We start from the raw sequence: 17,583 nt of genomic DNA, 5'->3' as shown, positions 1-17,583 counted from the left end.
CCCAAAGGCCTCCTCTCCCTAGGCAGAGAGAGAGTGATGAGGAGTTCAGGAAGCTTTTCTGCCCCAGGGAAGAATCAGCCTGGTGACGGTTTGGTATTAACTAGCTCAGCCATGCAGGGCGGCATAATTAGTTTCCCAGCCCAGAGTTTCATTCCACTGGTCCCCAACACCTCCAGGGCTACACAATCTGCTCGGAATGAAAAGAAAAATAAAATCACTGCTCTCCTCGCAGACCCATCGGGCTCTTGCTCCTGGCCATGGGCAAAAGGTGAGGCAGCCATCTGTCTATTGAGGTAAAAAAGAATCGAATAGCCATTTTTAAATGACATTTTCCATTTTCCCCCCGATGTCTACTATGCCCTCTTCCACCCTGCTGCTTAAAAGACTCTTTTCAAATAGAAAATATCGGGGAGTGATGGGAAAAGAAAAACCGTAGTAACCTGTGGCTCTGCGAACGGGCTGCTCTGTCCAATGGGCTGGGTCACAGAGGACCTTCTCCCCGTGCCCACCTCCTGCCTGGGGTGCCCAAGGAATTCGACAGGGCAGGAAGGACAACCCACTCCGGACTCCAGAGATGTCTTGTCTGACAGTGCTCCTCCCTGCAGACAGTTCCCCCGCCCCTTCTCCTCGGTGTGAAAAAGCAAGTCCCAACTCACTCCTGCCTCCCACCTGCCACCCCCACCCGTGGATCCATCCTGAGGGTCTCACTTGCACAGCAGGGACAGGAAGCCAAACAGGTATCACCTAAATGGGAAGCCAAAGGACACCTTTCCCCTACCCCAGGCCCTGAGGAATTCTCCACTCTTTCCTGGCAATCACACCATGCCTTCTCCTTCCTGCTGACTCCCCAGGTGCCCGTTTAAATGACCTCAACTCTGTCCTCCGTTCAGCTGCATCTTTGCGGGCATTATTCTCTGCTTTCAGTGCGGGTTTATTTTCCCCTTTCTGTACCCACGAGATTGCTTTCGTTTGAAAGTGACCACAAGTGACAGCTTTATGAAAATAAAGACATCGGGGGTCCCCTGAAGGCTTCACGCGCCTCTCACCAGCTGCCTCCGGGGGAATCTCAGTGCAGGAAAGCACATTTCACACACACGCCCCACTGCGCTGCCGCTTCCCTGTGATGAAGCCTGGGAAGCACAGGACAAGCCATGAGGTGCCCTGAAAGAGACCCCAGGAGCACGTGTTTTCCTGCCCCGGACCCCGAAGGAGGACGCAGTATGACAGCACCTCCCGCAAGCCACCTGCAAGCCACCCCTAGCCTGAGGGACGAGAAACAGCCCTTCAGTCCCCTGACCTCCCTTCCAGACCCGGATACGAATCCTCTCAGTAAGTGGTTTTAGGCAGACCTGCTATTTATTCATTCAGGCACTCAACAAATTCCTACTTAGTCCCAACGACATGCCTGCCACTGTGTGAAACCGGAAACTGGGAAACAGAGGGCCCTGTCTCTACCCTCGGAGAACCCACAGTGTGATGGGAAAAGCAGGTTAAGAGTCACAGTACAGTATGATTTTTCTCATCTGTAAAATGGGGTTAATGATCTCTCAGGCTTATTTTAAGAAAGTGAATTAAACAAACATCTAGTTGGTGCCTGTTAAATGTTAAATTTTCTCTCTTTTCCTCTCCTTGATGTAAAATCTCTGCTCCTCCTCCATCTGCACCACCACTGGGATTTGAAAAGCTGGGAAGATAACTGCTCCCCATACAGACTCAGCATCATCAGGAGCTCCCACGCACTGCTTGGATCCGAAGTCAGATCCTGCTCAACAGTGCTATGTCTCCAAGCCTGAAGATGATCCCCAACCCTGAAAGGATCCCCAACCTTGAAGATGCTAGGGTGCAGGCCTCAGGGGCCCAGACATACAGGGAGAGGGGAATGAGGGCCCCTTTAGCCTCATCCCCTAGGACCCCATGGAAGGAAACCTGCCCATCTGAAAATCTACCCACCCCTTGGCCCCTTAAGCGTCTGCCTTCATCTGAGAATATACAACTAAGGATTTACCTTCTCATTGCAGAAGCTCTTCTGAGGTGGAGGGAAGCAATGGATGTAGAAGGAAACTTTCTAAACTTGAGTCAGGACTGACTCCTAGATGCCCATCCCAGAGTCTCTAGGGCCCATGGGAGGGCACTCAGGGTGGTCACCAAGTTGTGCTGAACCTTGGGTCCCTCAGCAAACAAGTATCCTCACCAAAGGATATTTTTCCCATTGATTTTTAGAGAGAGAGTGGAAAGGAAGGAGGGAGGGAGGAAGGGTGGGAAGGAGGGAGAGAGGGAGGAAGAGAGAGAAACATTGATATGAGAGACACATCAATTAATTGCCTCCTGCACACACCCCGACCAGGTCCAGGATTACACCTGCAACCCAGGTATGTGTCCCTTGACTGGGAACTCAACCCATGACCCTTTGGTGCACTGGCCGATGTTCTACTCTGGTCAGGGCAGCAAACAGTTTGAGGGTGATGAGCTGATGTTAACTTCCGGCTCTAGCATGCTCTGATTCTTAAGTAACGACCCTTCAGGCTTGAACCTTTACAACTGAGATTCGACTTGAGAAAGCTCACCCTTCTTTGCTAATATATGAGAAAGAGGGAGGATTGCACTGAGCAGCACAACACAATACTCTAAGTTTCTAATACCGTATGAGTCAGAGTGAAATAAGACATTTAGTTTTCTATTTACAAAAATCAATGCATACTCTCTGTACTTCTAAAGTAATTACTAAGTAAAAAATACTTAAGCCTGTTTTGCTAAGAGCAACTGGCTATTGTTGAAAATATTCAAAATTCACAACTGTACAGTTTTCAGTAAATAAAATAATTTTATTGTTACATTAAGGCAATTACCTCCCTACTAATAAGTGACCCAAATCACTTATTAATCAAGAAACCTTGCTAATAAAAAAAAAAGAGAGAGAAAGGCTTATTGCCCAGGAAGTATCAGAATGATTTACTACAATTCTCACTCGTGAAAAAACAAAAGCCAGCCTAGTTTCCTGCTGTCACTAAGGAGACTTTAAATAGATAAGTACTTAAAAAAAAAATGTAGAGTGTACCTTCCCAACGTGAAACTACATCTATCTGAGTTGTAAAGAGTGTATACTAAAATTATATCATGCAACAAAATGCACATTTTGTAGAGGGGGAAGGAAGAAAGATTAAATTGAATCTTCCTGACAATTGTCTTAAATCACACCTTCCTGCCTGCAGTTGAAATTATAAGTCACATTGCTTGGAGCTAAATCAAATTCACCGTGGCAGGAAGACAGGCAGAGCGGCTCCGACTCTCTGGGGAGGCCGCGATGGGGAAAACAGCGGTCTCTCCCCAGGCAGGCTCTCCCTCAGAAATGAGACTCTCTGCCAGGTAACTGGACACCTCCCATGACTCTCCCCTCCGCCAAGCTCCCCACAAACACCACATTCCTCACAGGTCCGCTGCCCACTGCCGTGCCAAGCGGCCTTACGAAATAAGTATTTGTCTGCAGACAGGGGCAGTCCCCAGGCCCGCAGGCTTCGGATTTCGGAGGAGCAGTCAGATCAGACAGACACTCCAACATGTCTCAGCTGAGAAGCCTGAGTCGGGCTCCCTCTAATCTCCCCGATGACTCTCTCAGGCTGGATTTGACTGGGGAAGTCCTGACACACAGTGTCTAATTGCGCTGGAATGGCTTCACATTTGATATGCCAGGTGGTACAACCAGAAAATGTATTCCGGACCATACTTTCTATCCAAGCTCCAAGAAGGAAAGGGAGTGGGAGTGAAGGAAAGAGGGGGGAAAGGAAGACTGAAGAAAAGGTGGTAGGCAGGGTGGGGTGCTTTCCTGCACCTGCACGTCACCTCCTTTACTCAGCACAACAATCCTGCAGTGTTTACCGAGTGACTGTCATTTCTGCAGTTCAGGAAACTGAGGCTCTGGGACATGAAGAGACTCGCCCAAGGTCAACGGCGTGGAAACGGCAGTGCTGATCCGATCCCCGTGGGCCTGCACACTAACTGAGAGAACCCGGGCTTCCCTCTTCAAGGTAACTGTTGGTTTTACTTAATATCTAACTTGCATGCCGCTAATCTTCCCGACTACACTCCTCTAAATCCTCCTCATTCTTCAAAGATGTGTCATAAGTCCCAAGCCCTCCCTGAAGTCTGTTCTGATGAGGCACTCCTAGAATTCAGCTTTAACCCTCACTGCATTCGCTTACGAAAAGCCTCAATCGTTTCTTGTGCTGTCTGCCCAGCCTGATGATGAGCCTTTTAAAGAAAAGGACCCTTGTCCCAGGTATTTTGTCATCGCCACACCACACCTGGCACTGTGTCAAGACCAGGAGAGGTATCAGGAAGCAGCCAGAGAACTGCTCGATGGATGCCTTTAAGAGCAGGTTCCTCTTCTCACCTTTCCAGTGGCTCCCCATTCCTCCCATAGCATTCCTCGCACAGTGGTCTCCAAGGCTTGCACAGCCTGCTCCCCAGCGGCCCCTGGCTGCCCCTCCCCCAGCCTGTTCCCCACAGTGACTCTGCTCTGGCCCCTCTAGCCACACCACTGTTCCCCAGTCACACAAGGCACATGGCACATTCCTGCCACGAGGTCTTTGCACTGGCTATTCCCTCCACCTGGAACTCTCTTCCCCCAGACAGAGTCCCCACCTAACTTTCTTCAAGCCTTTGCTTCTAGGTGAGTCACTGACCACCTCACTTCATTGTAACCCCTTCATATTTTTGTGTTTGTTCCATTGATACTAGTATATTCCCACCACTTACTAGGTGCTCAATAAATGCTGGTTGAACGAAGGAAGGGAAGAATGTGAGCACATGACTAGCAGAAGGCAGGAGTACATCCCAGGCCACCATCAAACTCCAGCCCAAATAGAGGAGAAGAGAAACCGGGAGGCATGTCTGCAGTTTCTCCCAATCATCCCATAGGCCCCGCAGGCTCCAATGAACAATATGAACTTGGGGTCTACCTCCTCCATCTGCCCACAGAGCTTAGGGCCCACTGTGTCATGCACTGCACCCTGAGTAACCCACCTACCTCGTTTAAATGGGAAGCTCCGGCAGACCTGGGCATGTGTGCGCCAGACCCCTCTACCGTCCCTGGCCTGACCCTGCCCTGCCCTGTGTTGGACACCCACCCGTCCCCCCCCCCCCCCCCCCCGCCCCCAATAAAGTTGTGAACTGAATGAGTGGAAGAGATGGTCTTGTTCAGACTAAGTCCTCTCCTGGGGAAAAAAAACAAAAAAACAACACAACACTGCCAGCTGCAGAGAGCCATGTCGGGAGGCTCTCAGCCTGCCAGAGTGCTTGTCCTGGCCAGCTCCTGGCACAGCTGTTCTGCGTCTCCAGGAAAGAAGGCACAAAGCAGTCACTTTGTAACCCATGTAGGGCCTTACTGCTCTCGTGAATCCTTCTTCCAGTCTCACCTGAAAAGTTTCTGCTGAGACATAGGGATGAGCCTGTTTCCCTTGATCAGCATCACCAGAGCAGAAAAACAAGAGGGTCCCCAGCCCCTTACTAAGGGGCTTGGTAGAGGTAACAAGGTTTTGTCTCCTACTCTCACCGCATAACCCTGGACAGTAAATGATAGGTGCTGAGCCTGGATTTCCTCATCTATAAAATGGGGGAAGTGGAGGAGGGGCGGGGTAACAACACCATTCCACAGGGTTGCTTACATTAAAATGGTGTAACCCGTGTAAAGCATTTAGCACATAATAGATGCTCAACAAATATTAATTCTCTTCCCCTTCCCATCTCCCAGACAGGTTCTGACCTATTTCTATACTTCGTCACTGGTTCTTTTTTTCCAATTTTTGAAACACTGATAAAAATATCTTCTATCCACTTTCCACTGGCTTCCCCTTCCAGCATAACTCCCCAGATTCTAACAATTTTTTTCTTTAAAGCCTGGCCCAATTATATACTTGGAGGGTCTACATCATAATCCCTGCATGTGATATTTTCCTCCATACAGTCCTTTAGAAAATAAAACAAATCAGAGGCTCGGTTTATTATTAAACAGAGATTTAGAAGCAAAAGAAACCAAAATGTTAAAAGACTCCCTCCAGGACCATGAACAGAGAGGCAGGTCTAAAGCGTCTCCCACTCCCATCCTTCCGTGGCTCCCTCTCTGTCAGGGAAATAAGATGATTAATTAGACAAAGCCTGTCCCACTCCCTGAGATCCTTCGAGGCAGGAACCACATAAACACCCAGCATCAGGACTGCAATAAAGAGAAACCAGAAAAGCCCTCTGCTCTGGGACCCTCGCCGAGGCTCAGCTAAATAACCTGTAACAGCAGATCCAAAAGAATCTTCCACGTGGATAATGGAAAATGTCACCAGCATATACAGGAAGAGAGATTAGTTCAATAAAGGAATAAAGTCACATTTGCGGGTCTCAAGTAAGATTTTTGCTTACTTTTAACTTCCTAGCATGTAACTCACAAGGTTATGAATACAGACTCCTACTGTTTGGGGCAAATAAACAGCTGCTGATGTTCTGTGCCCAAATCACTTTATTAGAGCTTTCATTTACAGCAATTGTTTCTTTTCCCTTTCCAAATCCTAAGAGGCTCAGACAGCTAAAAATCACAGAGCGCCAAGGCGGAACTAATAACAAAGGAGAGAGGATGCAGCCTGGATGGGCTGGGTAGTGGGTAGGACAGGGCTGCTGGGTCTCTCACTGTCCTCTTTCTAACTCTTGGACAAAGTCAACATTCAGGAATAGAGAGCAGAAGACACGGGTGTGGTGCAATCAATCAGTAGGGTTACCACCCTCACTGAGAAGAAGAGGATGACCAATCATCCAGGTTTGCCCAGGGCTGAGGGGCCTCCTTGGACCCAGGACTTTTAGTTTTAAACACTGAGAGTCCTGGCCAAACGGGACAAGTTGGTCACCCTAGAAGACACGTCAGTGCACAGGAAAGCACTCAGCACAGTGACTGGCACACTGGAGGTGCTCAAAAGCCACATGTGAAACCTGAATGAGCTTGAGTCTGCAGTTGGTACACTCCACTTTTCCTACAAGGTCAAGTTCCCACAGGCCCCATAACACCCAGTGGATCCACAAGAGCCAGGAGAAAGGGCTCTCTCTCCAAGCCCTCATGACTGCCCCTCCAAAGCAAGGTCTTCTCACTCTGCTGCCCTGACCTGACCTCAAGGTTCCTTGCTTACACAAGGACAGACCAAGCCATCTGCCTGGCTCCCTCTCCCACCTGAACCACAGCCTCTGAGCTTCGACTCTCACAGTCTCTGATATAATGATCTTCCGGTCCTCTGTGTATGAGAGTGTCTTGTTGATATGTTCTACTCAGGAAAGAGCACAGATGTTGGAGACAGTTACCTTTCTTGGCTCTACCACCTATCAGCTCTGTGACCTTGTGCAAACTCTCTAAGTCTCTATGTCTCCCTACAACTCTCCCTCACCATGCTCTAAAGATAAAAAGCAATATGCATGGACAGTACCTAGCCCAGTCCCTGACCCTCCGCGGTAGTTCTTCCTCCATCCCCCTCTAATATAATCAATCTTCAATTCTTTATAGGCCTGTTATTTTCCAAATAAATCAAGAGTTTGGCTAGAATTCTCATTTGTCACTTCTGTAGCTTCACATGTCTCCTGAGCGTCCTTACTCTCATAGTCATAGGCTCAAGCAATGTTGGTGCTATTCCCCTAGGTCCCCAGATGCCATTATCATGACACTTACTAACCCAAGTTTCAGATGCTGTGCTGCCCGGGCCCCTGAATTACCTTCCCGCTCCTCTGAGATCTCAATGGCCTTTAACTCTAATTCCCCAGAGGACAAAGATGGGTAGATCGAACTGGTGAAGCCAAACAAGGCACCAGGGCTTGTTCAGATGCAGCACCCAACCATCTTAAATAGGGTGCTCACTCTGAGACGTAGACTCTGGACCCCGGTGCAATGAACCCATTCATGTCTTCTTTAGGCATCATTTTCTATTGTTCTCATCTGTCCCAAGGAGATGGGTGCAGAAGTCACTGCCTTGGATCTTTCCAAACACTGTATGCTTATGAGCTCTTAAAGGACAGAGGTAAAAAGACATAGCTCAGTGAAGTGTGCTGGCTGGTGTGAATACCATCTGAGCCGTGGCATCATACAGGAAGCCTGTCACTGTCTCATTGGGGCTGGACATTTAGGGTTTTCAGCAAACCTGATTCACAGAACTGAAATTAAACGTCAGGCAGTGAAAAAGGACTACATCTCAGAACTGCATAGCCACTGGGATGGTCTGTTCGACCAACATATCTTAACCCGTAATCATGTAGCCAGAAAAACTACCAAAGCAACAGTGTTCATATAAGCAGGAATCCTCATGCTTAAAGCTGCTGTGGGCTGCCCTCAGCTGGGTCCACAAAGAGTACATAGACCCACACAGAAGATTCCAGAACAGCAGTTGTTCCCAATCACTGCCACTGCATACTGTATGATGGAACAGTTGTTCAGTAATTTGTTATTAACAATAATTTCAGTACCAAAGCTTATGAATGATTAAGTTTAATAAATTGAAGGGATTTCGAGGTTATCACACTCTCTTGCATAGTAATATGCTTTCTGAAGTGAGAGAAAAAGAAATGGAGTGAAAGTGAATGCATGCAATGTGGCGGGGCGTGCATCCTGACCCTGCCCTGGGGAATGTGCCCTGCATGCGAAGGTGTGTGTGAGTGTGTGTGTGTGTGTGTGTGTGTGTGTATGTGTGTAAGGAAAAAATATCAAGAACTCCTGTGCTCAAGCACTGCATTGAGGAATGGAGCTGACCCCAAAGGCAGAGTGAGATTTGGTAAGAGGACTATTGTAGGTGCCAGCAAATAATCAAATCTCTGACAAATTCAAGGCAGAACCCCTAGCCCTAGAGATACATTCAAAGCCAGAAGAGCAGCGCAGCCCACCAATCATTGAATCTGGATCATCCACCAGCAGACTTAGTACCCATCCCACATATATGAACGTCCATCTCTCCAGCTTCATGCCTAATCCTTTTTCTCCAAAAACCCCACCTTGCTGATTCTTGGCTACCTGCATCACTCACATTCAGCTTAGTGTTTCCCCAAAGGAACTTCTGTGCAGTATCACCCCCAGATGGACCAATGTCCTATCTGCTTCTCCACAGGGTAGCCTGCCTGTCCCAGGGGCAACAATCCTAAAGAGACCTTCAAGCCTCAGATCAAGGCAATAGCACATTCAGCTTTTCAAGTTAAGTGAAGTCCGATATCCTACAGGATGGTAATGAAGATACTCCAGTAACCCCGTATGTGGCTCTGAATCCCATTAATACCTTTGGGGAAACACAGACCAGCCTAACCCAAGCAATGGAAGCTGACCTTTGAGGCCCTCAAAAAGCAGAAAACCAGACGATGGCTCTCCGACATTTCATTCTGAATTCTCCTTGAGATTCTACATCAGCCTACTTATCAAGGGCAAATAACAATTTATGTCAAGTGAGTGGGAAAGAATGTGGAACTCATTTATTTTACAGCCTACACACTTCTGGATAAAAATGAAAATTTTTTGGCCATGGGAAAAAGTTGTATTCTTTGGCAAGGTCTTTCTAGTCCATAAAGATGTGGTCCTGAGCTATTAATAAAGGTAATTGGGCTCAACTTCTACATCCTGCTATTGAACTCTCTCAAAATATCAATCACTGTTCCTAATATAATTTCACATGCCACAGTTCATTCTGAAGGACAAATAGCCTTACTGCTTAAATGACACCCTTTTGCCCTGGTTGGTTTGGCTCAGTGGATAAAGCGTCGGCCTGCAAACTGTCAGGGTCCCAGGTTTGATTCCAGTCAAGGATACATGCCCGGGTTGCAGGCTCAATCCCCAGTGGGAGGCGTGCAGGAGGCAGCCCACCAATGATTCGCTCTCATTGTTGATGTTTCTATCTTTCTCTTACTCTCCTTTCCTCTTTGAAATCAATAAAAAAAATATATATTTTTTTTAAAGAATGCAAATTAAAAAAATAATAATAAATGACACCTTTTCTTCAAATAAACTGCAAGCATCCAGCAAAGATCATATCCTCTTCTTCACAACCCCGCCAAGTCAGAGATCAGATGAGGAGGACACTGACCAACTCCAAGTGACATCTAAAAGCTGTAGGGAGAAAAATATCTCCCAATCTCCAGGCCTAGAATATTTTCTGATTTTTAAGGACCTTATATGGTTTTTAACCACCATGAGCAACCAACTTCTACTGACCTGATATACATTAATATATGTACATAATATGCCTAATAAATTTTTAGGAAACAAAAAGCAGTTAATCCATTTCCTATTGTTGGGATGATCTTGACTCAATGAAGTAAGATAATGGATTTAGAAATTAATCATACAATTGTAATACATTATTAATCATGGTATTCAGGAGGGGAAAGAGATATTATAAGAACACCACCCAGGAATTCAATTTCCTTTTAGATTTGTTTACTTTCTTGAATTCTCTCTGCTACTATCATCCCTCACAAAAATGAAACAGCCTGATCTCTCTTTTCTCCCAAAACAGTGATTTTCAACATTTTTTTTAAAAAAGCAGAGCTTTTTAAAAAATGAAATATTTTACAGAACACCAAACATAAGACAGATGACAGAGGAGCTGCACTGGTTGAAGGAGGGGGGAGGGGTCCAGGAGACCTCACTTGCCCCTTTCATTTCTTAGGGCCCAGATCAAACCTTCTAGAAGCCTGGGGCTCCTGGGGACAGAGTTTGAAAACCATTGCCCTAAGGCCGTGGTCAGCAAACTGCGGCTCTTTGGCCCCTTGAGTGTGGCTCTTCCTAAGCCTTAGGAGTACCCTAATTAAGTTAATAACAATGTAACTACCTATATAGTTTAAGTTTAAAACATTTGGCTCTCAAAAGGAATTTCAATCGTTGTACTATTGATATTTGGCTCTGTTGACTAATGAGTTTGCCGACCACTGCCCTAAGGCATCTCTGTAAAGCAAAAATCACATATGTCATATAGAATACAGGTATTATTTATGTATGATATGTGTAAGTAGAATATAACTATCTAACACACAAATCACAAGCACTGGTAGCCCAAGAGGAAAACTGACAAAAGGATACCAGTGCCAGGTGAAATCACACATGGGTACAGCGGAAGGATATTATATTCTATAGTCATCAAAGGAGTGGAAAGCAAAAGAATCGGATATTTGACAGGTATTATATTTTCCCGGAATATGTTGAATGGTAACACCCAGTGCTGGCCAGTCTCCATGTAACCGGTACAATAATACATCGCTGGTGGCCATGTACAAGGCTTTTCTTTTGAAAAACAATCTTTCATCACAATGTTCATATCTTTGAGTCGATGGTAATCCCACTTCTGGAAATAAGTAATTCAAATGAAGAAAACAGTGAGGTGAAGATGTTTATTTCTGCATTATTTGTAACAGAACATGGAAAGTTCAAAAATAGGGAAATAGTTAAGTCAACGATGCTATATTAATGATGGAATATTATGCAGTCATTAAAAATACTGTAAAAGTTCTCTTTAAAAATCCTGCACTGAATCATCTCTCCAGACTCATCATACTTTCATTCCCCCAAAGAAACAAACTGCAGGATGCCTTTGTCCCTCTGTGTCAGCTTTTTCTCCTACCCCCACTCAATCTCCCGCTAGCAATTGAGTTGTATGCTTACCAACAGCCCAATGGGTTTGTTCCCAAATGTGTTTATACTCTGGGTACTTGTCCTTGTAACAATATAATTTAATTACATGTTATATGAGCCTATGGAATACGACTACTAAAAAGATGAGAGTTGATATTTCTAAGAAAATTAATTTAAATGCTTTGGAAAGACTTTATAAAGCTAGTCACTTACATAGCAGTTGAATTACAAGAGTGCAAAATGACTGAGAAAGATCAGTCAGAATCATAAAAATGTAAGCTCCTACACTGAGATTGCTTTATAAGCATCTTTAGGTTCTCAATGAATTTTAAGGAAAACAATAAAAATTCAGACATTGTAAACAGCACATTATGGGTGTGATTTATGCAAGGAAGATGATCAGAAAGCACACACTGGCCAAAGACAAGGCCTCGGCCGTAAATCAGAAGGCTGGTAAATGAATGTACCTTTTGAAGATTAGTAAAATAAAATATTTAGTACATGTAGGTAATATCTTGTTTTATTCTCCTCTTTCACCAATTGTTCTATTAACTGACTAACAAACCCTGACTCTGTTTAATATGAGAAATTCTATTGTCCTTTAAAAATAAGTCTGCTGTGACAGGGACCAGAAGTGTCTTGATTCACTTCTGTTTCCGAAGTTACCTCCCCAGTGTCATTCCTGGCACATTTAAGTCTCCAGTAGAGAAGGACTGAATCAATAAACCATGTGGCAAACATGAAAAAATGCTTCTAACAAAAAGCAAATTGAAAAAAGCAGAATAGGAAATTACATGTAAACCACGACTACACCTTTGCTTTTAAGAGACAGATGGAGACAGAAGGACAAAGCTGGAAGGGAATGCTCACAAAGCAAAATGGCTGCCTTGAGGGTAGAATACATAAATGAGAGGCACTTTTATACATTTTTAAGTATTTTCTTTCATATTGGCACATTCTTTTCCAGACTCAAAAAGATACTAATCAAGAAAAGGGAAATGCTGTTTTTGTTTCTTTTGGACTTCCAAATTAAGAAGTGAATTGACATTAACATTTCCTAAGCTCTCCAACACTTAGGCCTACTTCAGCAACCCTCTACTTTCTCCACCTCACCTCCTCAAGTAATCCGATCTCTCTCCTCCTAAGGCCAAATCTGTTCCAACAGTTATTTTGTGTTCCCAACCCATCAGGATGCTATTTTGTAAATCTGGAGTTATCCACCCTTCCGTTTACCATCTATTTGGCAAAATAAATAAATAAATAAATAAATCTCAAAACTGCAATTTACATTCCCAAGAGATTCCCAAACACCATCTAATTAAATCATTCAATCAGAAAACAAATTAAAATGAAATATCACTGCCACCCTCAAGAGGAAAATAAACTCTTCAGTCATGACTGGAACAGACCTCTAGGGTGATGCTCCAAAGTCTCTTCTAATTGCAAGTCCTAAGGAACATCCTGCAGAACATTTTGTGACATTTGCAGCTTCCAGGACAACTTTTCTTCCAAAGCAAAGAGGAGCCTGAGCAAGGCTCCAAAGCAAAACATATTCATTTGCGAATGGAAATGTTTCATTAATGACTAAGCAGTGCACTGGGCGTCTGCACTGTGTATTCATTCATTCATCCACGCATCCATCCAATACCTACTCGCTGTGAATGCCAGGAAATGTCCTGGCTGTTCCTCAAACACTTTTTAAGTGAACATAACCTCTGCCTCTCCGCATGAAACAAAACAAACCCCAGAGCTTTCTGGGTTTATTTAGGAAGTCTCCAAGTTGGAAGGCTATGATGCCGTCACGGGGCCCACCGCTGAGGTATCTCACTCTGATATCAAATCCCCCATCCAGACGAGCACTGGTCCCCCTTTGATCCACTGGCCCTCTTAGGAGACTGCAGAGTATATGGTTAAGAACACAGACTCTGAAGTCATGTTAGCTGGCTTTAAATTCCTGCACTACTACACATCAGTGAATAATAGTAAAATAAAATATTTAATGCATGTAGGCAATGTTTCATTCCCCTCTTTAACCAATTCTTCCATTAACTGACTAACAAACCCTGACTCTGTTTAATATGAAAAATTCTATTGTCCTTTGAAAACAAGTCTGCTATGACAGGGACCAGAAGTGTCTTGATTCACTTCTGTATCCGAAGTTACCTCCCAGTGTCGTTCCTGGAACATCTCAGGTAAGGCCAAGGCTTTGCCCTTGACCCTTAACAAGTCATATAACCTCCCCATCTGTAAAATGAAATTAATATTACCTACCTCAAAGGGGTGTGAGGATTAAGTTAGTAAATATATGTAAAGCACTTAGAGTAGTGTTGGGCATATAATAGATGCTGGGTAATTTTTAGCTATTATTATTATCCTTTATTCCCCCCTCAGCTCAGCAGAGTAAACTGAATTGCTCAAAAGTCTCCACTGACTACAAGACACCTGGTTGTGGAATACACGTAAACACCCAAATCATCAAGTACAAGAGTCTAATCTGTCCTTTCCCATCCTCTGCCTTCAGAGCACGGCACTCGGCCAGTCCCAATTGTTGTAGGTAAACCCCTAAATATGGTAAATCCCTAAATTTCCTTTTAAATCCCCTAAATCCCAGCTCAGGGATGGCTCCAGCACCACAGGAAGCTGTCACTTGTCATTGGCACAACCGACCATGTAACCTCTGCCCTCCATCTGCCTCCTGTCCAGTCATTTCCTGTCACCAACCCCTCCCCACCACCCTCTGGGAACCTGTCCTGAGAATCTGGTCATTTCTGAATATCCACAGGAGTCATAATACAGGCATCGCACACATTCGAGAGAACGGTACTAACACATGTTTTAAGGATCCTGCTCCCTCTTCTTTTTCCATCCTTGTCAGTGTTTGTAGGTATAAAATTGAAAGTTCCCAAACAATGCATAGTTATAAGGTTTCCCGGGAGAAAAAAAAATCACAAAGGCTCCTTTCAACTTCAACATTGCACTCATTTTCATGCAGAACCTTATCAACCATGTGACATGGTCCACATTCAACATGACAGGGGCCCACTCTGTGATGAGCTCATGGGTTAAGAGTGTCTCCTCACTGCTCTCCAAAGTAGTATTTTGCTCACCTCCTCCCTGACCAGACTGGGAAACATAAGAGACTCATTTTCTGGGATGTAGATACAGAAAGAGAATCTGTGAATTAAAAATCTCTCAAAATCTGTGGGCAAACTGAAAATGTCAAAGTAAGGAATGGCCTTGTGTCTCCCTGGGAACATTCTGAGTCACCCTGGGGCAAACATTGTACTTCCATTGCTGATGAACTGTCAGCCCAGACCCGGGGGAGGGAAGAGGACACGTAAGAAAAAGCAGCAACAGGCACCATGGGAAAGATAAATGGGTCTGCCGAGCCCCGTGCCAGGTTGAGAGGCAGAGGCAGGTGTGAAGGCGAAGCTGCCAACCGTCTCCTTTTCTGGGGAAGTGTCAGCGCCATGAACCTGCTCTGAAGTCATCAGTCAGGAAGCACCGTGGCTATGCACACCTCACCTGCACTCACCTGGACCTGCTCGGGAAGGAACTGTTCTGGACACAGTGAGGAAACACACCAAACGTGGAGAGAGCAGCTGTCTCCACCCCGGCAGGAGCAGCAGGTGCAAGAGTTGGATCTAGACGCTCACGTGTAAACAAAAGAGAGTGCTTCTACGGGGTGGACGGGGTGCTGGAACCAAAGCCAGGTGGGCCTGCCAGATTTACAGGTGAACTAGGCTCAGCTGAGCCTGTCCTTAAGCAGCTCACAGGCCTGGCAGAAAGCAGGGGGTGTGAGTGGCAAAGAAAAGATAAGTGTGAACTGAACGTGAGAGACCTGCAGTGTGTGCACAGCCTGCGTGCAGACGGTGCCTGGAGCTCTCCATTCCCTGCCTCTGACAGCTCGCTGGACCAGGTCACCTGGATGGAGCGCCTGCCCAGCACCCCATCCTCCCCTTGGCCCCAGCCCAGGCCTGGAGTGAAACCTCCCAGCACTGCCTTGGATTCCAGACCCACCCAGGCGGGTCTGTCTGCTCCGCCCAGCCACTCCCTGGGCCCAGGAGTGGAGCTACCAAGGGGAAGGGCCTTCATCCAGCTGCCAGCGGCTCCGTGAGGAAGGCGCAGCCCAGCGCGGGTTCTCCCGATCCTAGATCCTAAGCCGAGGCGCCACCGCAATACACAGAGCTCCAGGCGCCGACCCTTCTTCCCCGGGTCCACACCTGCTCCTAGAGAGGGTCTTAGAGCCAAAGGCGGTGGTGGTGGTGAGATCCCAGCCACGGATCTCCCTGCGTTTCCCCCTACAGACCGCGCACCGCGGGGCTGGGGCTGGGGCTGGGGCTCTGCAATCTTCCCAGCTTCCGCTGGTCCCGAAGCTTGTGGGTTCTAAATGCCAATGGCTGAGGCCGCGCGGGCATCTCACCGTGGCCCCTTACAGTAGCCAAATGAGCCCGAAAGCCTGCGTGCGCTCTCTTGTACACACACACACACAGTCACACGTACACACACTGAAGTCGGACCTGTGTGGGATCCCGAGAGCCTGCGAGCAACCAGCCCGGAGTCACACGCACATTTGGACACGTGTGCAGCGCGCCCCCACACTGCCGGTGAGCAGCACACACGTGTGTCCTGGAGAAGCGCGCACGGCCACAGGCACGAGGGTCCCGCACTCCGGCGAGAGCGTACACGCAGCCCCCCTCGCATCTGCAGCCTCAGCCCCGCAGTCGCTCCTTAGCTGTGACCCGGCACCCACGCACCCCGCGCTGCGCTGGGCACTCCCGGGCCTCACGGGCGGCCCAAGTTTCCCGGGGCTCCCGTACCTTGGATGTGCTGCTTGATGACATTCTCCAGGTGGTCCAGCCGTTCAATAATCTTCAGGGTGTCCCCTTTGTCTTCCTCCAGCTTCTTGTCGGGCGCCGGCTCCTGCCCCCGCACATACACGCTGGCGATGTAGTTGGTGACCCAGCCCACGTAGAGCAGACATATGATGTTGGTCATGCCGCTCAGGATCACGCAAGTGGACACCAAAGTTTTGGTCTTCCTGGTGCACACCATTCTGGGCTCCCTCCTCCATATAGAGCTCCGGGGCCCCTCCTCACGGTGCGCGCCCTGGACTGCCCCGCGCTCACACCCCCTGGCCCGCCCCGGGCGGCGGGGCACCCGAGCACCCGAGTCCCGAGATTCCCCAAAGCTCAGTCTGCTGGCTGCGGAGCCGCGGTGCCCAAGTTTGGCGCTCCCGCCGTTGGCCGCCCGGAGAGCGAGCCTGACAAAGGAAATGAGGTGGATTTTTTCCCAAATTAAAAATCTCCGAACCCTTCTCCGAGCGGTCACGGGTGGCCGGCAGCTGCGAGCCCCAATACGCGCGCCTGGGAAACTTTGCCACAGCCTGGGTCCGCGGCCGCGCCGCTTCCCATCGCCAGCCTCCGGGTGCCTCGGCGGTCCCACCGGCCCGCACTGCTAGAGGGAAGGCAGCGGCGGCGGCGGCGAGAGCCGCGGAGCAGAGCGCCCGGCCCCCTCCGAGCGACAAGCGCCGCCACCAATCGCGCTCCGGCTTGGGAGAGGGGCTGGTGCTGGGCGGCGGGACCAAGGCGGAGGGCGTGGGAGGCGGGTGGGGGGGGCGGAGTCCAGCCCCCAGGCCCCACCTGCCAGCCGCGCCTGGCTCCCGCCCTCCAGGGGTGAGCCTGAACAACCACCCTCACCTGCGCTCTTGCCCCAGACCCCAAGCTGCTGGCGAGGACGCACTGCCAGTCCCAGCCCCTCGGTCGGCAGATTCCACCTCTAGGTAAATTCCACCTCTTGCTCATGCTCTGGAACTTCCAGTCTTTGGGGGTTCCCGAAGCTCAGAGTCCCTCCCTGGCCCCTGCCTTGGGGCTTCTTGCGCTGGCACCACCAGTCAATTCCTGGACTGTCTTTCTGGCTGCCAAGACTCAGAGAGAGCAAGGAAGCATGTGTGGGATCACCTG

General features: G+C 47.8%; 1 protein-coding gene across 3 annotated transcripts in view; it reads right to left on the bottom strand.

Annotated features, from left to right (window-relative positions):
* The window catches only part of GALNT18 (polypeptide N-acetylgalactosaminyltransferase 18), a 293,469-nt gene extending 276,387 nt beyond the window's left edge, over positions 1–17,082 (bottom strand). For all 3 annotated transcript variants that reach the window (XM_070425289.1, XM_070425290.1, XM_070425291.1), the window contains exon 1: positions 16,441–17,082. In XM_070425289.1, coding sequence (XP_070281390.1) covers positions 16,441–16,675 — 235 coding nt within the window. In that variant the 5' untranslated portion in view covers positions 16,676–17,082. The remainder of the gene's footprint in view (positions 1–16,440) is intronic.
* Between the last annotated feature and the right edge of the window lie 501 nt (positions 17,083–17,583).

The sequence above is a fragment of the Myotis yumanensis genome, unplaced genomic scaffold (assembly GCF_028538775.1).
Source record: "Myotis yumanensis isolate MYYU_CA2020_CCGP unplaced genomic scaffold, mMyoYum1.0.hap1 SCAF_10, whole genome shotgun sequence".
In the NCBI taxonomy this organism is placed as follows: domain Eukaryota; kingdom Metazoa; phylum Chordata; class Mammalia; order Chiroptera; family Vespertilionidae; genus Myotis; species Myotis yumanensis.
This window is presented reverse-complemented; position numbering and strand designations above follow the sequence as displayed.